This window comes from Scyliorhinus torazame, chromosome 17, assembly GCF_047496885.1.
Source record: "Scyliorhinus torazame isolate Kashiwa2021f chromosome 17, sScyTor2.1, whole genome shotgun sequence".
Taxonomy (NCBI): Eukaryota; Metazoa; Chordata; class Chondrichthyes; order Carcharhiniformes; family Scyliorhinidae; genus Scyliorhinus; species Scyliorhinus torazame.
In genome coordinates, this window is record NC_092723.1 from 145,991,380 (window position 1) to 146,014,673 (window position 23,294).

The 23,294-nt window shown below is 48.0% G+C and overlaps 1 protein-coding gene across 2 annotated transcripts in view; it reads left to right on the top strand.

Moving 5' to 3' along the window:
- flii (FLII actin remodeling protein) overlaps positions 1-23,294 on the top strand; it is a 108,392-nt gene that overhangs the window by 80,151 nt on the left and 4,947 nt on the right. For both annotated transcript variants that reach the window (XM_072481231.1, XM_072481232.1), the window contains 8 exons: positions 2,162-2,266; positions 2,456-2,647; positions 3,397-3,585; positions 9,927-10,066; positions 10,437-10,644; positions 11,962-12,116; positions 14,164-14,224; positions 15,789-15,917. In XM_072481231.1, coding sequence (XP_072337332.1) covers positions 2,162-2,266; positions 2,456-2,647; positions 3,397-3,585; positions 9,927-10,066; positions 10,437-10,644; positions 11,962-12,116; positions 14,164-14,224; positions 15,789-15,917 — 1,179 coding nt within the window. The remainder of the gene's footprint in view (positions 1-2,161; positions 2,267-2,455; positions 2,648-3,396; positions 3,586-9,926; positions 10,067-10,436; positions 10,645-11,961; positions 12,117-14,163; positions 14,225-15,788; positions 15,918-23,294) is intronic.

Here is a 23,294-nt window from a genome sequence, read left to right on the forward strand (position 1 = left end):
ACACTGCTGCCCCAGGACACGGATCCACAAGTGGAATCTGACCAGCCTGGCACTGGAAGTTAAAAAGGACTCTCAGAGATGGGATGCCCTCACACTTTCCCTGGCGGGGAGGGTGCAGACAATCAAGATGAATGAATGTACTGCCCAGGATCCTAATCCTGTTCAGTTCCATACCAACCTACATCCTCAAGACATTTTTAAAAGCAATAGGTGTGTGTGTGTGTGTGTGTGTGTGCACACCTGTGTGTGTGCGTGTGATTGCACACCGGAGCACTGTGCAATACTGATGCTTTGCCACAGTTGCTTCCAAGGAGGAAGGGGAACGGTATACACCACATAAAGTTAACTGTATCATCCTGGAACAAAGGGATTATTCAATCTTTGAAGCATTCCATCAAAGGACCAAGGGGCATTAGCAAGAAGAATTAACAAATTCCTAATGACTTAAAGGAACAGTGTACACGATACAACGCAGAGTTCACCAGTAATGCTGTTGTTTCAAAAGAAATTACAAACACAGTTTGATTTGTTAAGTCCATCTGATACCTCCGAGATTGACAAGCGACAGCAACAAGCACAAATTGCTAGGAGGGAAAAAAACTCTAAAAGCGAGTTGTCAACGAGGGAGAGAGTGCTAGCTTGAAGTGAAATGAAAAATGGGTACCTGCTGTGATCCTAGCAAAGCCATACACCATACAGACAGAAAATGAAAGAGTTTGCCGATTCGTGCTGATCAGGTCAGATTCTGTTTCTGAGGACTTTCCAATACCTATAGTGACAGATACTGGAGAAACTATGCAGGAAGTACCATCTAGTGAAGGGAATGAAGACACTTCCAAGGTCTCGAATAGTCAGGTTCCGGAACGCCAAATTCAACCAAAAACCAATGGACATCCACCCGAGAATTGTGTACATATGTATAGAGATAATGCATCGGCGGATCTGTTGTACAAATATTAATTGATGTTGTACTAATGAAGTAAAAGGGGAGGGTGTTGTGCATCAGAGAATACATCCCTGCTGGTAAAGTGTCACATAGTGACATCAGCAGAGTGTTTACGCACGCTTTGCAGTGTTCTGTCTTAGATTGTTTGAGCAACTTCTCTTATTAAACCTCTCGTCGTGTTTGAAAGAATTCAGAGTGTGGACATCTCCATAACTTTTCTCTTTGTGACAAACAAATAAATATAACAGTTTTGTATTGTACTCTTTAAATATGTACATGTGCACTGTACTTTGATCAATTTGTTCCCTCTGAGCTGTGCAGTAGTCCATAACTTGCTGTGCTCAGCAATCTCTAGAGTGCGGATGTGGGGCAACCTTAAAGTGACCACGCAGTGCAATAAATGTGGCACACTCAGAATAGGGAAATTAAAGGGAATATTCCCCCATAACTTCCGAATAATAGAACATTGCTTGTATTGAGATGCAGTAGCTGAGCTCAGAGTGGGGATTGTTTAGGGATCTCTGGCCTGTGTAATCCAGTATCATGTCAGGTGATACTTACAAAGCCAAAAGATAATACATGTTCAGCAGAATATGTCAGTAGCATGTTCAATGCATGTTCAGCAGAATGTGTCAGTATTGTAGACAAAATCAACAAATGTATGAGAGCTTTTCACACCAGTATCCCTTTGGCAACTGGGTTCACTTCACTTGTAGGTTGTAGTGTTCACAAATTGCATGAGTGGATCCAGTGTCAAGCCATCACTGGTGTCTTATTCTCTCTACTTTCATGTATTGACTTAAATTACATTAGGAAGAACCAGTTTTTGGATTGGGCCTATGTGGACCTGTGAAAGACCCGATTCTTGAGGTGCAGGATGGGCGTTTAAACGGATGCTTCTGTGGTTTCACAGTAGCATGAGGTCAAAGAAGCATCAGTATAAAATGTTCATATTGATCTAATATTGATACTATATGGAAGAGTGAAAGTGTAATAGTATGAGATATTGGTGTGACGAGCGAGGGTGGCACATTCCTTGATGATGAAGAAGTGGTATTGATGAGTTTTAACTGAATGCTCCTGCACTGGACTGTTTTTGCTTACTTAATTGAGAACTGTTGTGGAGTTGGAGGGTGTAGTGGAGATTGTAAGAGGGCAACAATTCATACAATACAGGTTTTAAACAATAAAAGGTGATTTATTTTGTCTCCTTAGGTTGGCTTAGGTCTTGGATATCTGGAGCTTCCTCAGATTAATTACAAACTTTCTGTGGAGCATAAAGTGAAGCCGAAGATTGATCTGATGCCAGAACTGAGACTGGTACAGTAATCCTTTCCTTATAGCGGTCTTCAATTCTGAATGGAATTGACTAGTAATGGCTGAGTTTTTTTACATCTAGGCTTGGTTATTGTTAAGTTAAACCCACTTAAGAGTCAGTCTGGTATTGGCATCCTTGTTTTATAATGTTACTCCAAATATGATTGAGAAAAATTATCCATTTCATTTCAGGTCCAGAGTCTCTTGGATACACGATCCGTCTATATTTTAGATTGCTGGTCAGATGTTTTCATCTGGATTGGACGCAAGTCACCACGATTGGTCAGAGCTGCAGCCCTGAAGCTGGGACAGGAGTTGTGTGGCATGTTGCACCGCCCCAAGCATGCTATCGTTATACGAAATTTGGAGGGGTCAGAGTGTCAAGTAGGCAACCTGCTGGTTTTGGGTTACAACTGGGAATGTGCAGGAAAGAAATGGGAAATTAGTTAAGTGCTAGCCACTGTACCGCCATAGGGACATTTAAATTTTGATATAGGATGGGATTCTCTGGCCGTTCCTGCCCGGTGACCGGAAATTCCCATCTGAGGTCAATGGACCGTTACACGTTCCATGTCCTGCTTGTGGCAATGTTGCGGTGGGCGCGACCGAAGAGTCCAGCTATAGTCTTCAGAAGCTCTAAGATGTGTATTGCTATTGCTACCATGCAGAGTCCCTGGGCAGCCCAGTGGTTAGCACTGCTGCCTCACAGCGCCAGGGACCCGGGTTCAATTCCGGTCTCTGGTGACTGTCTGAAGTTTGTACGTTCTCCCCGTGGCTGCATGGGGTTCCTCCAGGTGCTCCGGTTTACTCCCACAGATGTGCAGGTTAGGTGGATTGGCCATGCTAAAATTACCCCTTAGTGTCTAAATGTTAGGTGCGGTTATGCGGATGGGGCTGGGGAATGGATCTGGGTACAGTGGTCTTTCGGAGGGTCGGTGTAGCATCGATGGGCCAAATTACCTCTTTCTGCACTGTAGGGATTCTATGATTGTGTATGCTATCTGAGTTGGGCACCAGCATGTACAGACTGTTTCCTGTACCTGATTGGGCATCTATCAATGTTCATTTGTTTGTGACTGAATTATGTTGATGACTGTGTTTTCTACCAAACATAATCCATTATTTGTATTTAGGTGTTTAAGTCTAAATTCCTTAACTGGGATGATGTCCTGAAGGTGGATTATACAAGAAATGCAGAGAGTGTGCTGAAGAAAGAAGGTCTCATGGGTAAAGTGAAGAAGGACGCAGAGAAGAGAGACCAGGTTAAAGCAGATCTGACTGCCCTATTCCTGCCACGACAACCACCAATGCCACTCTCGGAGGTACTAGTCGTGATTACAATTAAAACCATTGGAGGGAGTGATCTCCGTTGAGTTAAGATTAAGAAGCAAGTTTATCAAAAAGTGCCTGACACTTGGGTCCATCAAGTAACCATTGCTAGGCTGCACGTTTAGAAATAATGCAGTCACTCTTTTACTGTCTATAATGTTTCCTTCTGGAATGAATTATATACACCAATAGGTCATTTTCCCAAGAGTAACTTGTGAATATGAGGTTCAAGTATATATGATTTCTGTGATTTTACGCATTATCTTGAGCAGTAGTTTGTAGCCTGGTAACTGGTGATGATGTGAAATATTTATACATCTTGAATTCCCCCAGCTTTCTAATTTGCTTTCACAAACTGTTCCTTAACTGTGATGATGGATATGAACTTATCCTTATGTCTTAGTCAATGCCTTGTATCATTCGGCTGTGATAAAGCAAATCACCAAGTCTGTGACCAAGATTGGGAACTCCAGCACTAGGTGCTTCTAAAAGGCAGACAAAATGCAAAAGGTGGGTGGAGGGACCTAGACCTGATAATGAAGGATGGCATAGGACAGTAGCGAGGAAGGATAATAGCTCGGAAGAGTAGCAAGTAGAATCCATGTGGATGGAGCAAAGAATTAGCAAGGGCCAGAAAATGCTGGTGGGAGTAGTTTATAGGCTTCCTGAACAGTAGTTATCTTGTTAGATAGATTATTAATCAAGACTTGTAACTAAGGCAGTGCAAGAATCATGGGGAACCTTTAAACTTATCAACTTGTCATGTGAGAGTACCTTTAAGAAATGGGTGTTTAAGAAATGTACCTTTAAGAAATGGAGCTGCTCATGTTACTGGAGTGATGTCAGAGTGTGAGTGGAGCTGAGCTCTACTTCTGCTTTTTAGTTTCAGTTTGAGAAAAAGCTTGGGTGTGTCTGTGTTTTTCAGTGAGCTGTACTGTTGATCTCTGCCATCCAAAGACTATGGATCATTTGGTGAACCCAGAATTGTAAAAGGTCTCAGTATTGAATGTAAACCTAATGTGCTCCTGTTTGAAGGTTTGTTAAGTCTTTTGGATGTTAAAAAGACAGCTTACAGGGTTAATTAGTGCTGTAGTCTTTGGGGTTGTATTTGAATTAATGGTTGCTTAGATGTTCACTGTTTTAAAAAGGTTAACTTGCATTCATAGAATAAACATTGTTTTGCTTTAAAAAATACGTTTCCATTTTTGCTGTACCACACCCGTAGAGTGGGCCATGTGCTCCCCATACCACAATCTTTTAAAAGTTGTGGGTCAGGTGAACTCCATGATGCACTTTGGGATTCTCTAAACCCTGACCCATAACAAACTGGACAAATCAATTTGGCTCAAGTAATTTGCGGGACGGGTTCAAGGAATGCATTTGAGACATTCTTTGGGAACAGTACACTTATAGAACTAACCAGAGAAGAAACTATTTAAAATCTTGTTTTGTGTAATGATATAGGATTAATTAGCAATTATGCCTTGTACAGAGATGTATAGGTCATTAATATGTATCAAGAAAAGCAGAGGTTCAAGTACCGACCTCCTGGCGGAACCCCATTCTGCATCTTGCCTCCAGTCCAACAAACTACTCTGAGTCACATGCCACAACAGCCAACTTTGAATCCATGTTGCCACTACCCCATCTATACCATGTTTAATAAGGACAGATCTAGTAAAATAAGAAACAAAGTTCTATTTACACAAACGATATGTACACTATCCAGTAGCTCTCTACCGGGTTCCTACTGAAGTTGGTGCTATCCTGGCTGACCTTGTATAAATGGGTTAATTGAGATACCCCGCCCCTAGTGGGGGAGCTCGTGCTCCGCAGGGAGCATGAGGAAGACCAACATTCCCACCTCGTAGGTTTAGTGCAGTATATTGCATTCATCTTCTCTCCCCGCCCCCCACACACAAAGTCCGAAGACCCCCTCGATGAGCGAAAAGGAGGAACAGGTGGAGGACACCAGAGTCTCTTTGACTCCAGCAAGTCATCATGGAGCTGATGCGCCAGATCGGTTGGCGTATATCTTGCTGGTGAACTTTGCCTGCGGCAGGAACGTCTTGGCGGACAATCGTTAGCAGGCGGCTGAATTGCGGAGTTGTCGTCCAAGACCTCTGACACCACAGCGGGCATGTCAGCATCGAGAGATACTGGAGGCATCACAGCAGGCCAGTTCAGCAATGGAGTTGGAGGATCCAGGACGGGTTTCTTCTGAGGTACTTCACAAAGGAGCAACCTCCGTGAGCAAATGTGATCCAGGTGCCATCTCATTAGTTGTCCCGGACCTGAACCTGGTAAGAGACTAGTCCCGTTTGATGTTATGAACGAGCACGCATCGTTGGGTGCAATGCACCGTAGAGGTCAATGTCTAACTGGGCAAATGCCCTTGCATATCTTGATTACGGCGCACCTTTGCGCTGATATTCGGTAGAATCAAACGCAGTCATGTATGAAGCCTACAACTCATTAACATCTCAGCGAGGGCTACCCCAGTTACTGCGTGCGGTGTAGTCCTGCACTTGCCAGTCTTGGGTCGATGGAGCCAGATGCCTATTTCATGAGTCCCCTTTAACCATCTGTGCGGCCCTCTCTGCCAAACCATTCAATGCCAGATGGTATGGGGCGGTGCGGACATGGCGAATCTTGCTTTTTGCAAAAGCGGCAAATTCTTCACTCGTGAAAGAGATCCCATTATCAGTCACATGTACCTCAGGGATTCAGTGGATGGAAAAAGAAATGTACAATTGCTCTGGTCGCCTGAGAAGTTATTAATGCCATTTTGTGGGCCTCCAGGAACTTTTGAGTGGGCTTCCACCAGGATAAGAAACAGCGAACCCAAGAAGGAACAGGCAAAATCGGCGTGTATGCAAGCCCAAGGGCGCCCCAGCCACTCGTAGGGGTGCTGCCGCAGAGAGCTTCTGGTGCTCTTGATAGCTGGAGCACTGCTGCGCCAACATCCCGATCTCCATATCCAAACCTCGACACCAGGGGTAGGATCGCGCCAGCATCTTCATTTTGACACTCCAGGATGCCCGTTGTGAAGGTCCTTCAACACAGTTGCCTGCTCCTTCACTGGAACAGCAACTGTTGTGCCTCACAGGAGGATACCGTCTTCCACGGTCAGCTCAGACAATTTTGAGGAGAAAGCCTTCAACTCCCCGGGTAGCTGACGTTGCTACCCACCCATATCGCAGCAGATGTCGCACCTTGGCAACTACAGGGTCGGTTAACGAACACACGAGGGCAAGGAGTCCATGAAATTCATAACAAAATTAGTTTGTCTGTCATAGGGGGTTTACTGGATTCGATTTTCAGGAGAAGGCAACTCAACGCATCCACATTCGAAATCTGGGTCCATGGGCGGTGTTCGAATATAAAAGTAGAGAAGTGTTATTGAAATTGTATAGGGTGTTGGTGAGACGACATCTGGAATAGACCGGGTCTGGTTTAACACAGTGGGCTAAACAGCTGGCTTGTAATGCAGAACAATGTCAGCAGCGTGGGTTCAATTCCCATACTGGCCTCCCCGAACAGGCGGTGGAATGTGGCGACCAGGGGCTTTTTACAGTAACTTCATTGAAGCCTACTTGTGACAATAAGCAATTATTATTATTAGTGTGTCCAGTTTTGGTCTGCTCATTTGAGGAAGGATGTGGCATTGGAGGCAGTTCAGAGGAGGTTCGCCAGATTGATTCAGGGGATGAAAGGGTTGACGTCTGAGGAGAGATTAAACAGTTTAGGCTAATACTCGCTGGAGTTTAGAAGGATGAGAGGGGATCTGATTTGAGGTGTATAAAATACTAAAAGGGATTGAAATAAATGTAGACCAAATGTTCCCCCTTGTGGGGCAATCCGGAATGAGAGGTCACAGATATAGGGTGAGAGGTGGTAGATTTAGAACTGAGATAAGGAGGAACTACTTCTCACAGAGGGTGGTGAATTTGTGGAACTTGCTGCCCCATAGTGTGGTGGAGTCTGAATCATCAAATGGTTTCAAGGAAGAGATAGATATATTTCTGATTTTAAAAACAAGTTAAAGGGATATGGGGAACAGGTAGGGAGGTGGATTTGAGACCAGGAAGAGATCAGCCATGACCTGGCTGAATGGTGGAGCAGGCTCGAGGGGCTGAATGGCCTACTTCTCCTAATTCCAATGTTCCTATGTTTGGGTGCCACCCAATAAGCGAAGTGCATTGGCTGAATGATGCCCAAACTTTCTAAATGCTGAAGTTCAATCTCGACCGTCTCCACTATAGCGTAGGGAACAGGGCGCCACAAAGATATCGGGGCCGGGCTTCTGGGTCCACCTGTATTTTGGCCACAGCCTTTAATGGTACCCAAGCCAGGTTGGAAAACCTCTGGGAATTTGTTCAGGACTGCCAGACCCCACTTGGAGGATATGCTGCCAATCCAACTACAGCTGGTGCAGCCAACCACGGCCCAACAGGCCAGGGCAGTTTCCTTCCACAAAAATTAGGGGAAGGCGCACTGATTGGTGAATGACCGGAGTGAGGGTGGAACACACAATATTCAGCCGTTCCCCTATATAAGTGGCCAAACAAGCCGCCGTGTCAGCCAAAGACAAAATATGCAACCCTTGTTTGATGAGATCAAAAGTGCTCTGCGCCATCACAGATAACCCATCTCGTATCTAACTCCATTTGGAGCATATGACCACTCATTGGTATCAGAACACGAATAGGAGCACTACCAAACAGTTCAGCTGCATCTCGGCCTCATCCTCTGCCTCTTCTGGGTCATCCAGTTGCAAGGCCTGGCCCCGGGGTTGATGCCTACCTCGACCAGGGTGCCTGTAGAACTGGCCCTCCTCTGCCCACGGGTATGTCTGGGCCGACATCCACACATCGCACACAGGCCAGAATCGGCTTCAGTCAAGTGGGGTGACGTTGCACGTCCCAGTGGCCTGCTCTTTGCCCAGTGGCCAGAGTGACAGCAGCGTTCGGTCCGGGCCATGGGGATATCATGTGAGGGGTGATGCCTCAAGATGTTCACCTCCATCCCTTGTATCTCTTAGACACCACATTCTGCACTTTCTTGGGAAAGGGAGGTTTGTAGTGCCTGCTGAAAAGTTAGGGAGACTGCCCAAAGATCTTTTCAGAGTCTCCATATTTCTAATACCGAAGACCAAACGATCGCGGAGCATATTGGACAAAACCCTTCCATACTCCCACAACTCTGCTATCTTCTGTAGCCAAGATACAAACTCGGTGACGGACCTCTCTGCTGAATTATCAATGGGACTGGGTTAAAGTGTTGCACCACAAGCTGGTTGAATGATTGCGCATCTGGTGTCGCTGGGTACGTGTGACTCTGGATCACCCCAAGTGTCTGTAGTCCACAGGTCATTCATAGTATGACCGTCTGACACTCAGTCTCTGTGGTGATGTTGGCCTGGAAGAAATAACACATTCGTTCAGCATATTGATTCCAGTCTTCAACACCGGCGTCAAATGCATCTAACCGCCCAAACAGAGGCATGGCGAATCAAAGAAATCCATATTTTGGTGCAGAAAATCGAGACGGTGGCTTAGTTGAGTAGGGTGCAGCGTTGACAGCAAACCAGTTTACTCCTCGTCATCATTTTCACAAGGACACGGGGAGTTCACACTGAGTAAAATAAGAAACAAGTTGTGATATGTACACTACCCGGTAGATTTCTGCTGAGGTTGGTGCCTTATTGGCCCACCTTGTATACATGGGTTAATTGATATAACCCGCCCCTAGCGAGGAAGCCCTTACTCCACAAGGAGCTTGGGGAAGCCCAGAATTCCCACCTCGTAGGTTCCCTGAGGGATATTACACCATGGGATTCAACTTTGGTACAAAGCTTATATCTGGTACTTTATCAAACACTTTTTGGAAGTGCATGTAGATCACGTCAGCCAAATTAAAATCAGAGCTACTGTTTATAGGGGTGATGTTGAGAAACATTTAGGGAAGGCAGTGGAAATGTGGAGCTCTCTTTTCCCCAAAAGCGGTTAAGAATAAGGGTATATTGGAAAATTCAAAATTAAGATAGATATTTGTTAGGTAAGAGTGTTAAGGGATATGGGTAAATGGAGTTAAGATACAGATCAGTAATGAGCTAATCGAATAGTGGAACAGGCTCAAAGGACTGACTGGCTAGCTCATGGTCCCTGTTAATTATGGCAGTAATGTTTTGGAGGTATTCCGCTTTATAAAAATTACGTGCCCTTGAATGAATTTAAAACTATTGTTAACCCTGTAAGCTTTTCTATGTTTGTTGGTGCCAATGAGATGCAGCTTGTTCAACAAGCAGTTGAGTCTTGGTTTCTAACTTCAGGCTGAGCAGTTAATGGAGGAGTGGAATGAGGACCTGGATGGGATGGAAGGCTTTGTGCTCGAAGGAAAGAAATTTGCACGCCTTCCTGAAGAAGATTTTGGTCATTTTTACACACAAGACTGTTACGTCTTTCTTTGCAGGTAACTAGTTAAAGTGGAGTTATATATTCAACTAGATAACTACACTAGTACAATATCATGTTTTTATGAACCAGTTTGGCTGGAACGCATTCATATTAAGTCTCATACATTATCTAAGCTTTGTATTTGCAGTTTATGGTGTTAGAATATCATCTGAGCTACTCAATTGAATTGATACCTGCACCGTACTCACTTTCTTCCAGCTACGTGCACAAGTAATTTCTCAATTCCAATTGATTTATGTCCGTTTCCGAGAGTAAAGTATGTGATTCCAGGTTGCTTTCCTGCTGTACCCCACCTACGTTCCCTTGCCTGCCTTGTCTGTTTGTAGTAAGTATCGTTCTCATTCAGTCTTCCTTGTTTGTTTCAGGTACTGGATTCCAGTGGAGTATGAAGATGATCAGAAAGATAAAGAGAAGATGGAAGAGGATGGGGATAATGAAGAAAAACAGCAGGAGGAAGACTTCCAGTGTGTGGTGTACTTCTGGCAGGGCCGAGAGGCTTCCAACATGGGTTGGCTAACTTTCACCTTCAGCCTACAGAAGAAATTTGAGAGCCTTTTCCCTGGCAAGCTAGAGGTAAACAGTTGTGCTTCTCAACATGAAATTGTGTATAATCAAGGCTTTTATATTTGGGATTATCTGTCAGCACACGTTTCAAATGTTGGAAGACAAATTTAGGTTTTTCCTTGCCTATAGTTTTTCCCCATCCTCTTAATTGCTTGAAGGCGCTGGCTCTTTAGTATAAAGGGTATCCTGCTCTTGCATTCTTGGTGGCAAGAAAGCTGTTTTGGGGGAGTTTAGTATCGCTGGGAATTATTGCCTGGAATAAATGCTTGTGAGGAGATGGCAATGAGCCGTATTCTCAGACTGCTACAATCTGTTTAGTGAAGATACTTTCACAATTCTGTTTGGTAAGGAGTTCCAGGAATTTGATGCAGTGACTATGAAGGAGCAACAATATATTTCCAAGTCAGGATGGTATGTGACTTGGATGAGGAACTTTCATGCGCCTACTGTCCTTCAAGATGGTGGAGGTTGCAGGTTTGGTGGGTACTGCCAAAGTAACCTTGCAGTGTGTCATGCAGAAAATGCTGTCACTACTGTGCATTAGTAGTGGAGGGAGTGAATATTTAAGGCAGTGGATTGAATGTCAAAGAATGAGCTGCTTTTTCCTGTAGGCTTTGTAATTCATGTTGTCGCTGCACCCATGCAGGCATATGGAAAGTATTCCAGTACATTCCTGACTTTATCATGTGGGTGGTGAGGAGTCAAGAGGGGAGCCTTCAGCTGCAAAATATGCAGCACCTGACTTGTAAGAGTAGCCATAGCATTTATAACTGGTCCAATAGAATTTCTGGTCAATGGTGACCTCCAAGATTCAGTCGGTGCTTCAGAGATTGTAATGCCTGAATATCAGGGAAGGTGGTTAAACTGCATCTTGTTGGAGATGGTCATTTCGCAGGGAGTGTGACGTGAATGATACCAGCCAGAGTCTCCAGATTTCATTGCGTGAGTTTATCCATCATTTCCTGTTTTTATTTCAGATTTCCAGCATTCGCTAAATTTTGCTTTTATTAACTTATTCTTTGTTTTCTCTGTGGTAGAGCTCTGGAAAACTCAGTTCTGATCTATCCTATAGTTATTTCACCTATCTTTGTAAATGAAGGGCATTGATAGACTATAGGATTACCTATGATTATATGGCTTCAGTAAAAGTATCAAGCTGACCCTCCAATCCTATTACAAGATCTGAAGGGAAGCGGAGAGCAGAGTTGTGTGTGTTGCTGCTAGAACCACACTGGTACATGGTGGCATGGATGTTGGATAGGGGCTTGGAAATGAAAGGGAGAAAATAAAAATATAATGGTGGATTAATGTGTGTGCGTCTATCAGGTGGTACGGATGACCCAGCAGCAGGAGAACCTCAAGTTCCTTTCGCACTTCAAAAGGAAGTTTATTATCCACAAAGGAAAGAGGAGGACCCCAGAGAATGGTCTGCAACCCAGTCTCTATCACATCCGCACAAATGGCAGTGCTTTGTGCTCTAGGTGAGGCTTATGCTTTTGACCCTTTCTCCTTGTTCTTTCCCCTCACTTGTTCCCAGATTTATCTCACTACATGTTTTTGGGAAGTGGATGATATTGGTAAGGCCATCTCCTTGAACCGTTACAGCCCATATGATAAAGGTACATTCAAGGTGTTAGGCGTGCAATTTCAGATATTGATATTCAGATACACGGTGATCAGGAAGGAACAGTGATCGACCTTTGGTGAATTTGGATGTTTTGTGACTTGGAATGGAATTTGTTGGTTATTGAATCTGATGCCTTTGCCTGTCTTTGTAGTAGAGGTCACAGGGAGGAAGCTTCTCGTGAAGTGACCTTCGTGAGTAGGTGCTCTGCTTCCAATAGAAAGTTAAACAATGTGGCCACAGTACAGTAGTAGAGGATGGAGCTTGGTGCCTCCTGGCATTAAATTAAATCGAGCAAAATGCTATGTTGTGGGTGGTTCTTAATTGCTGCTGCTGCTATCCCCCATCTCAATGAGTGAGATTATTTCATCACACTTTTGGTTTGTACTTTGTCAAAATTGAAGAGACTTGGAGGAGTCAGGTGGAGAGTCACAAATCAGAGTTCACAGCCTCCAACCTGCTCTTGTAGCTATAGTTAACAAAAAGTACATAATAGAAGCTTATCAAAATTATTACTTGAGAACAGATTTTGTCCTGCATCAGGCATGAGCAGAGTTCCTCGTTAGTAGAGTGGTTAGTATCCCCGCCTGTCACATGAGAGACCTGGGTTCAATACCCAGACGGGGAGTTTTGAAGCCTCACAGCGCCAGATACCCAGGTTCAATTCCAGCTTTGGGTAACTGTGTGGAATTTGCACTTTCGCCCTGTGTCTACATGGGTTTCCTCCCACAGTCCAAAGATGTGTAGGTTAGATGGATTGGCCATGATAAATTGCCCCTTAGTCTCCAGTGATTAGATATGGTTACAAGGATAGGGCAGGAGAGGGCCTAGCTAGGGTGCTCTTTCAGAGGGTTGGTGTAAACTCTTGTGGTCCGAATGGCCTCCTTCTGCACTGTAGGGATTCTATGTTAGCACATCTATTCTGTTATTGTGCATAAGATGGAGGAGAGGTGTGGAGTAGCATTTTGTGGGGTGGTGGTGCAAGGGAGGGAGTAGGGGAGAGGGCCTTGTGGGGTGACTGGGGGGGGGGGGGGGGGGGGGGGGGGGAGGAGGAGGAAATGAACGTAGAACATACAATGCAGAAGGAGGCCATTCGGCCCATCGGGTCTGCACCGATCCACTTATGCCCTCACTTCCACCCTATCCCTGAACCCAATAACCCCTCCTAACCTTTTTGGCCACTAAGGGCAATTTAGCATGGCCAATCCACTTAACCTGCACGTCTTTGGACTGTGGGAGGAAGCCGGAGCACCCGGAGGAAACCCACGCAGACACGGGGAGAACGTGCAGACTCCGCAGACAGTAACCCAGCAGGGAATCGAGCTTGGGAACCTGGCGCTGTGAAGCCACAGTGCTAGCCACTTGTGCTACCGTGCTGCCCATAAAGTGAGTCGTGGGGAGAACCCGGAGGGGCTCATGGGTTGGAAAAGGTGGTGAGGGAGAAATAGGGTAGTACCGGGAGAGCAGAGTCATCCTTATTCTTCCCATCCAAAATGAGGTGTGTGTTTTGAGTTGCTTCTATCTCTGACTCTGGGTTTTAACCCCTTCTGCTGTAGTTGGGCTTTGAACAGTGAGTTTAATATCCATGTACCTGTAGGGGGTACTTCATTTGTGTTACAGCCCTATGTGGCTGCAACAAGTACTGGAATCTGGATTTGGTTCTGGAGCGCTCATGTGCACAGCAAGGCGTAACATTTGTTAGACCAGATCTACTCCTTTTCCAATAAGACATGAGGACAGGTCACCAAGATCTCTTGGTAATGTTTCAGAATGTTGTTGGAAAATTGCCTGATGCAGGTTGTGCTTTTCAGTTGTGTTTTAGAGTTTGATGTTAATGCCCAGACAAGGATGACGCAGAGAAATTTGTATCTTCTATTTTTACAATAAAATCTTAATATTTGCAGGTGTATCCAGATCAGTACAGATTCCAGTATGTTGAACTCTGACTTTTGCTACATCCTTAAGGTAATGCTTAATTATGAACAACCTAAAAGTTAAATTGGATTAACCCTGTACCTGCCCACATGAGGGCAAGTCTTGGCCGTGTCTGTGTATTGTGTAGTTGCTAGCTACAGTAACAACTTGTATTTATAGATCAACATGTAATTGATCTATATATATATCGTCTTTAACATAAAGCATCCCAAGGCACTTGGAGTTTAGAAAACAAAATTTTACATCAAGCTATGAGATGTTGGAGCAGATGACCAAAGTTTTGTCAAACAGGTAGATTTTAAGGAGGGTTTTAGAAGAGGTAGAGAAGAGGTTTAGGGAGGGAATTTCAGAGATTAAGGCCTTGGCAACTGAAGACTTGGCCACCAATTAAAACGGGGATACTTAAGATGACAGAATTAAAGTAAGGTAGCTATTGAGACAACTTGAGAGCAGCCAACGTGTTACCTGGTTGCTGCATGGCTGCTACAGCCCAGAGGGAATATTAGTGACGAGGGAACAAAATTTGGTGCAAGTAAAGATATGGCGGCAGACAAAGTAGGTAGGCTGTGGGTACGTTGCAATAGCTGAGTCTAAAGGCATGAATAAAAGTTTTAGCCACAAGTGAGCTCGGGCAGAGCCAAAGTCAGGCAATATCAAGGTGGTGGAAATGGTTAGTCTTGGCATTGGCACAGATATGTGATTGGAAGCTTATCCCAGAGTCATATATGACACCTGGGTTGCAAACAATCTGAATTAGTCTTACAGTTGCCAATGGATGAAGTCAGTAGCTAGGGAACAGAATTTGGAATGGGGATCAAAGGCTTTAGAAATTTCTTCTCATTCAGTACTGGATGTCGGATAAGCAGTTTGATAATTTAGCAACAGTGGAGGACACAAAAGAGGTGGTGGTGAGGAAGTTGGTGAGACAGTAATAGTTTCAGGAGTGGAGAGTCCGAACAATAAGCTGATGTACAAAGATTGGTGAGTTGTGAGTTCCAATTTGAAAAAAGAACTCTGGGAATATCAGCACACAGCCGATGGAAATTCAGTGTGGCTAAGTGTAAAATAAATTACATGGAACCAAGAGAGAGGGCAGGGGTTGAATGGAACAGCAGAACAAGGTGCTGAAAAATAAAATCAATGAAAACAGCTCCCCCAGTGTTAAACAGCAGGAAAAGTAAATTAAATAACATTGTATTGAAAAAGGAGTAGAGTACAAATCGTAGAGTCTGCATTCCTATATTTAGTGTTGGTCAATCTCCAGCTAGAGTGTGCAGTTGTGGTTATCTCCTTGTACCAAAGGAATCCTTGCCCTTAGGAGATCGAATACGTTATGTCGATGATAGTAGAGTTTAAAATAGGAAATGCCTAAGGTAGTCCCAGTAGGTGCTGTGTTGGCTATTCTCAGCTGTGTTATAGTTGGGGCATTACAATTGTTCTCCATTACCAGATTACAGAATGGAAATCAATAATTTCTCTGTTCCTGATCATTTCCCAGTGACCCCTGCTGGATAGCACTTGCCTTCAAGGGTCAGAGGTGAAAGATTTGTCTGAATTAGTTTGTGTGCCTGCTCGCTATGTTTTGTTCCCTTAGGTGCCTTTTGAGAGTATCGATAACCAAGGTATTGTCTATACCTGGGTTGGACGCGCAGCAGACCCAGACGAGGCCAAACTTGCTGAAGATATCATGAATAATATGTTTGATGAAACGTACAGCAAACAGGTAACTAATTTTTCAAACTTTCACATCTGAAAAGGAATATTTAAGCACTCTTGCTTTCCTGTGTGAAAAATCAATTTATCGGTGCAAGTAAAAATTAATGAGATGAAAACACTACGTTATTTTTCTCCCCGGTACTTTGTTTTTGTGCCTGTGACAGATAGTGTTGTTGTTCTCCTTAGACATGCGCAGTTGAGTGGGTGATGGCATGCGATGGTGGGTGATCTCATAGAATTAACAGTGCAGACATCCGGGTGCGGCGATGCAGAGCTAGGTCGCATGTTCGGTAGCTCCCCCTTGGAACGGACTTTTGGGCTCTTTACAGGGTCCCCACGGCATTTGTTTGACATTTCCCAGTGTGGGAAGAAGTGTCCCCCAGGAATGGTATGTCTCTTGGTTACCAGACCCGGCAGAAACAGTAAAAGATTTGGCTGTAACTGCAGGATAAACAGAGCCTCTTCCAGCATGCAGGCGGGGGAAGGGCAAGCTTAAGGCTGCAAGCTGACTTGAGGGCCTTTATTAAAGGTGAATTCTAGCAGCAGAGGGAACAACTGTGAAAAGATCTACCAAGGCCACTGAAGAAGCGGGGACGAGGCTTCCGGTGGCGGCCATGGAGGAGTAGGTCGCGCATTCGGCAGCTCCCGTCTGGAACGGACTCTCAGACCTTTTTCAGGAGCTTCCACAGACGTTTTGGGGCAGATTGGTGAAGCGAACAGTGCCAAAAGGATTCCCTCTCGAGACTTCCGGTTGCGGCTATGCGGAGCTAAGTCGCACATTTGGCGGCTCCCGCAAAAACGGACTTTTGGGCTCTTTTCTGGGCCCCCAAGGGCACTTTTTCGACATTTCCCGGTGTGGGAAGGAGTTAATAATAGCTCCCCGTCAGTATATGGCTTTAACTAGGAGCGGGGCGACAAAAAAGGTGGTGGTGGACCAGAAGAAGGGAGGGAAGAAGGACAAAATGGCGGCGGGCGGAGACCAGGCAGCGTGGAGGCAGTGGGCGGAGGAGCAACAGGAGGGTATCCAGCGCTGCCTCAGAGATTAAAACGGACCTGCTAGAGCCGATGAAGGCTTCTATTGATAAGCTGCTGGAGACACAGACGGCCCAGGGGCTGGCGATCCTCGAGGCTCGACAAAAGATCTCTGACAATGAGAACGAGGCCTTAGGCCTGGCGGTAAAGGTGGAGGCGCACGAGGCGCTCCACAAGAAATGGCAGGAGCGGTTCGAGGAGATGGAGAATCGGTCGAGGCGGAAGAATCTGCGGATTCTGGGCCTCCTGGAGGGGCCGGACGTGGGCGCCTATGTGGTCACCATGTTGAACTCGCTGATGGGAGCGGGGTCCTTCCAGGGGCCCCTAGAGCTGGAAGGGGCCCATAGAGTGTTGGTGAGGAGGCCCAAGGCTAACGATCCTCCGTGGGCGGTGCTGGTGCGGTTCCATCGGTTCGTCGATCGGGAGTGTGTGCTCAGGTGGGCCAAGAAGGAGAGGAGCAGCAGGTGGGAGAACGTGGAGGTTCGGATATATCAGGACTGGAGTGCGGAGGTGGCGAAGAGGAGGGCAGGGTACAATCGAGCGAAGGCGGTGCTGCACAGGAAGGGGGTGAAGTTTGGCATGTTGCAGCCAGCGCGACTGTGGGTTACCTACAAGGACCGGCACCATTATTTTGAGTCTCCGGAGGATGCGTGGGCCTTTGTTCAGGCCGAGAAGCTGGACACAGACTGAGGGTTGGGATGGGCGATTGGGGACTGCGATGGATATGTTATGCCTATTTTTGGTTCGGGGGGGGGGGGGGGGGGGGGGGCCTTTGCATTTTTTTGGGTTTCTTTTTCTCTGTGTTTTTCTCTTTCGGGTTGGGGAGGGTGGGTTGGGCACTGTTTTGGTTGGTGGCGGGGCCTGGTAGGTGGAGAGAGCGGGCTTTTTTCCCGCGCCGAAGACTGGGGGGGGGGGCGAGGAAGCGAGGATTGTTTCCCGCGCTTAGGGGGGAGGGGGAGAGGAGGGTGTGCCACACAATGGGAGGAGTCGAAGGGGAGGCGTGAGTGGCCGGGGTCAGCAGGAGTCAGCTGACTTGCGGAAGTGCAATGGCAGGAGTAAACCAGCTGTGGGTCCTAGCCGGGGGGGGGGGGGGGGGGGGGGGGGCTGAATCGAGTTGCTGCTGCTAAGGTCAAAGAGGAGCTGGAGCGAGTGGCAGGGGGGTGGGGGTCGAGACTGGGGTATGCCGCTGTGGGGAATGGGCCGGGTGTGGGGTGCGGGCGCGTGGCTGGCCGAGGAGGGGGTCATGGCTAGTCGGCGGGGGAGGGGGGCGAGTAGCCCCCTGATCCGGCTGATAACCTGGAAAGTAAGGGGACTGAATGGGCCGGTTAAGCGGCCCGCGTGTTCGCGCACCTGAAGGGGCTCAAGGCGGATGTGGTTATGCTCCAGGAGACGCACCTGAAGGTGGCAGACCAGATAAGACTGAGGAAAGGGTGGGTAGGTCAGGTGTTTCATTCGGCGCTAGATGCCAAAAATCGAGCGGTGGCGATCTTGGTGGGAAAGAAGGTGTCATTCGAGGCATCGAGCATTGTGGCAGATAATGGCGGTAGGTATATAATGGTAAGTGGTAAGTTGCAGGGAGAGAGGGTGATACTGGTCAATGTGTATGCTCCGAACTGGGACGATGCGGGTTTTATGCGGCGTATGTTGGGTCGGATCCCAGACTTGGAAGTGGGGGGGCCTGATAATCGGGGAGAGACTTTAACACGGTGCTGGATCCGGCACTGGATTGCTCCAGGTCTAGGCCGGGTAGGAAGCCGGCGGCGGCTAGAGTGCTGAGGGGGTTTATGGACCAGATGGGAGGGGTGGACCCTTGGAGATTTGCAAGGCCGGGGGCTAGGGAATTTTCATTCCTCTCACATGTCCATGAGGCTTATTCTCGAATCGACTTTTTCATTTTGAGTAGCGCGCTGATAGCGAGAGTAGAGGATACCGAGTATTCGGCAACAGCCATTTCGGACCAGGCCCCGCATTGGGTGGACTTGGAGATGGGGGAGGAGAGGGACCAGCGCCAGCTGTGGCGCTTGGAGGTGGGGCTGTTGGCGGACGAGGAGGTGAGCGAGCGGGTCCGAGGAAGTATAGAGAGGTACTTGGAACCAACGACAACGGGGAGTTCCGAGTGGGGATGGTTTGGGAGGCACTGAAGGCGGTGGTGAGGGGAGAGCTGATATCCATTAGGGCCCACAAGGAGCGGAGGGAGCAGGGGGAGAGGGAGAGGCTGGTGGGGGAGATGGTGAGGGTAGACGGGAGGTATGCGGAAGAGCCTGAGGAAGGATTGTTGAGGAAGAGGCACAGCCTCCAGGCCGAATTCGACCTGGTGACCACCAGGAAGGCGGAGGTGCAGTGGAGGAAGGCCCAGGGGGTGGTCTACGAGTATGGGGAAAAGGCAAGCCGGATGCTGGCGCATCAGCTTCAGAAGCGGGACGCAGCTAGGAAGATCGGGGGAGTTAAGGACAGGGGAGGGAGCGTGGTGCGGAATGGGGTTGGCATCAATGGGGTCTTCAGGGACTTCTACGAGGAATTGTACCGATCCGAGCCCCCACAGGAGGAGGGAGGGATGGGCCATTTCCTGGACCAGTTGAGGTTTCCAAAGGTGGAAGAGGGACTGGTGGCGGGACTGGGGGCCCCGATTGGGCTGGAGCAGCTGATCAAAGGGATAGGAAGCATGCAGGCGGGGAAGGCACCGGGGCCGGATGGTTTCCCGGTCGAGTTCTATAAAAAATATATGGACCTGTTGGGCCCGCTGTTAGTTAGGACCTTTAATGAGGCAAGGGAGGGGGGGCTTTACCCCCGGCGATGTCCCGGGCACTGATCTCCTTGATCCTGAAGCGGGACAAGGATCCCCTGCAATGTGGGTCTTACAGATCGATTTCCTTGCTAAATGTAGATGCCAAGGTGCTGGCGAAGGTCTTAGCCTTGAGGATTGTGTGCCACAGATCATCCATGAAGACCAGACGGGATTTGTGAAGGGGAGACAGTTGAACGCGAATGTGCGGAGGCTTTTGAACGTTAACATGATGCCGGCGAGGGAGGGGGAGGCGGAGATAGTGGTGGCGATGGACGTTGAGAAAGCCTTCGATAGGGTAGAGTGGGGGTACCTGTGGGAGGTGCTGAAGAGGTTTGGGGAGGGGTTTGTCAGGTGGGTTAGGCTGTTGTATGAGGTCCCGATGGCGAGTGTGGCCACAAATAGGAGGAGGTCCGAGTACTTTCGGTTGCACCGAGGGACGAGACAGGGGTGTCCCCTGTCCCCCCTGCTCTTCGCATTGGCGAGAGTCGAGGAACTGGAGGGGGTTGGTGCGGGGTGGGGAGGAGCATAGGGTGTCGCTTTATGCGGACGACCTGCTGCTGTATGTGGCGGACCCGGTGGGAGGAATGCCAGAGGTAATGAGGATCCTTGGGGAATTCGGGGACTTTTCGGGGTACAAGCTCAATATGGGGAAGAGCGAGCTGTTCGTAGTTCAGCTAGGGGACCAGGAGAGGGGGATTGGCGAGCTCCCACTAAAAAGGGCGGAGAGGAGCTTCAGGTATTTGGGGGTCCAGGTGGCCAGGAGCTGAGGGGCCCTGCATTGGTTTAACTTTACAAGGCTGGTGGAGCAAATGGAGGAGGAGTTCAAGAGGTGGGACGCATTGCCGCTGTCCTTGGGGGGGGGGGGGGGGGGGGGGGGGGGGGGGGGTGCAGTCAATCAAAATGACGGTGCTCCCAAGGTTTTTGGTTTTTGTTCCTGTTCCAGTGCCTCCACGTGTTTATCCCGAAGGTTTTTTCAGGCGGGTTAACAGGAGTATAATGGGGTTTGTGTGGGCGCGAGGGACACCGAGGGTGAGAAGGGTGTTCCTGGAGCAGAGTAGAGATAGGGGGGGCTAGCGCTGCCCAACCTCTGTGGGTACTACTGGGCTGCCAATGCGATAATGGTGCGCAAGTGGGTGATGGAGGGGGAGGGGGCTGCATGGAAGAGGCTGGAGACGACATCCTGTGTGGGTACGAGTCTGGGGGAACTGGCAACGGTGCCGCTGCCGCTCCCTCCAAGGAGGTATGCCCGGTGGTGGTGGCGGCCCTCAAAATTTGGGGGCAGTGGAGGCGGCATGGGGGGGGGGGGGAAGTTGGGGCCTTGACGTGGACCCCATTACGGGGGAACCACCGGTTTGCCCCAGGAAGAACAGGTGGAGGGTTTTCGGGGTGGCACAGGGCAGGGATACGAAAGTTGGGGGACCGGTTTGTGGACGGGAAGTTCGCGAGCTTGGGTGAGCTGGAGAAGTACGGGCTCCCCCCGGGGAACACCTTCAGGTACTTACAGGTAAGGGTGTTTGCCAGATGGCAGGTGGTGGAATTCCCGCGGCTACTGCCACACACAGTACAGGACAGGGTGCTCTCGGGGGGGGGGGGGGGGGGAGTGGGGAAGATCTCGGAAACTTACCTTTCAACTCCACCACCGAGGCCTCCTCCTCCTCCTGCATCACCTGGTAAGTGGGAGGAGGAGTTGGGAGAGGAGATCGAAGAGGGGACGTGGGCAGATGCCCTTGGGAGGGTGAATTCTTCCTCTTCGTGCGCGAGGCTCAGCCTCATACAGTTTAAGGTGCTGCACAGGGCACACATGACCGGGGACAAGGATGAGCCGGTTCTTTGGGGGTGAGGACGGGTGTGTTAGGTGCTCAGGGAGCCCAGGAAATCACACCCATATGTTCTGGGCATGCCCAGCGCTGGAGGAATTTTGGAAGGGCGTAGCGAGGATGGTGTCGAGGGTGGTAGGATCCAGGGTCAGACTGGGCTGGGGGCTCGCAATATTTGGGGTGGCAGAGGAGCCGGGAGTGCAGGAGGCAAAAGAGGCCGGAATTCTGGCCTTTGCGTCCCTGGTAGCCAGGTAAAGGATTCTCCTTCAGTGGAAAGATGCGAGGCCCCCAAGCATGGAATCCTGGATCAGCGATATGGCAGGGTTCATTAAATTGGAGAGGGTGAAATTCGCCTTGAGAGGGTCGGTACAAGGGTTCTTTAGGCGGTGGCAACCGTTCTTAGACTTTCTGGCAGAACGATAGACATTGGTCAATGGCAGCAGCAGCTCGGGGGGGCGGGGGGGGGGGGTGGGGGGGGGGCGGTTTACTTTATTTTTGTTTGTTATTTACACTGGAGGGCCTGAGGGGGTGTATACACACGTTGTGTTAAGTCGGGGTGTTAATGTTAATTTATTATTTATGTACAGGGGGGAGGGGTTTGGGGGTTGCTTTTTTTAGATTGTGTTTTGTACTTAACCCTGTTGGGTTCTTTTTTCTTTCTCATTTTGTTATTGATATTTTATGAAAACCTTTAATAAAAATTATTTTTTTTTAAATAAAAGAATTTACAGTGCAGAAGGAGGCCGTTTGGCCCATCGAGTCTGCACCGGCCCTTGGAAAGAGCACCCTACCTAAGCCCACACCTCCACCCTATCCCCGTAGCCCCACCTAACCTTTTTTGGACACTAAGGGCAATTTAGCTTGGCTAATCCACCTAACCCTGCACATCTTTTGGACTGTGGGAGGAAACCGGAGCACCCGGAAGAAACCCACGCAGACATGGGGAGAACGTGCCTACTCCGCACAGAGTGACCCAAGCCTGGAATCGAACCTGGCACCCTGGCGCTGTGAAGCCATAGTGCTAACCACTATGTTACCGTGTTGCCCTACCGTTGCCTCCTTTGTGTTCCCCTTGCCCCAATCTCTTCCCTTGAACCAGCAGTTTTTTGGTCCTTCCCATAAGGCATTGAAACTGAGCTCAATCTATCGACCATTGCAGGCCACAGTCTTATTCAGAAACTGATCTACTTGACATGAAATGCTAATTTCCAAGTGCAAACATTGCAAAGTTCTCCAAGATGGCTCAGTTAGTTAATGTATACAAACTAGGAGAGGTGCTGTTGGTTCAGCTTCTGATGTGGGCTGAGATAGGTGCTCCAGTCAGTTGGAGGCTACAGCATTAACCCTAGATCAGGGAAGGGGAAAATCAGCTGGGTTTCTATTGCAAAGATGTGCATTCAGAGGTCCAACTTGTTGGCTAACCTGCTGATAACAGTTGTGGGATACCATTGTGTGCCTTGGTAGAGAAGGTGAAGAAACAAAATATTTATGTTGTTGACGGTTATCATTATCACATTGAATGATCTGTTGGGGAGCAGAGATTTTTGTACACCATTGACATCTAAAGTGCTGACTGATGCTCACTGCTTAAATTTGTAAAGCCATTCTGTATATTTCTGCTCTGATTGCCTCTAATCTGTCTGGTCCTTGTAACATAACAGTGAACAGAACCTCAATGCCTGCATATAACCTCCCCTTTATTGCAGAGTATCATAAAGTACATATTGCGGGCAGAACGGTGGTGCAGTGG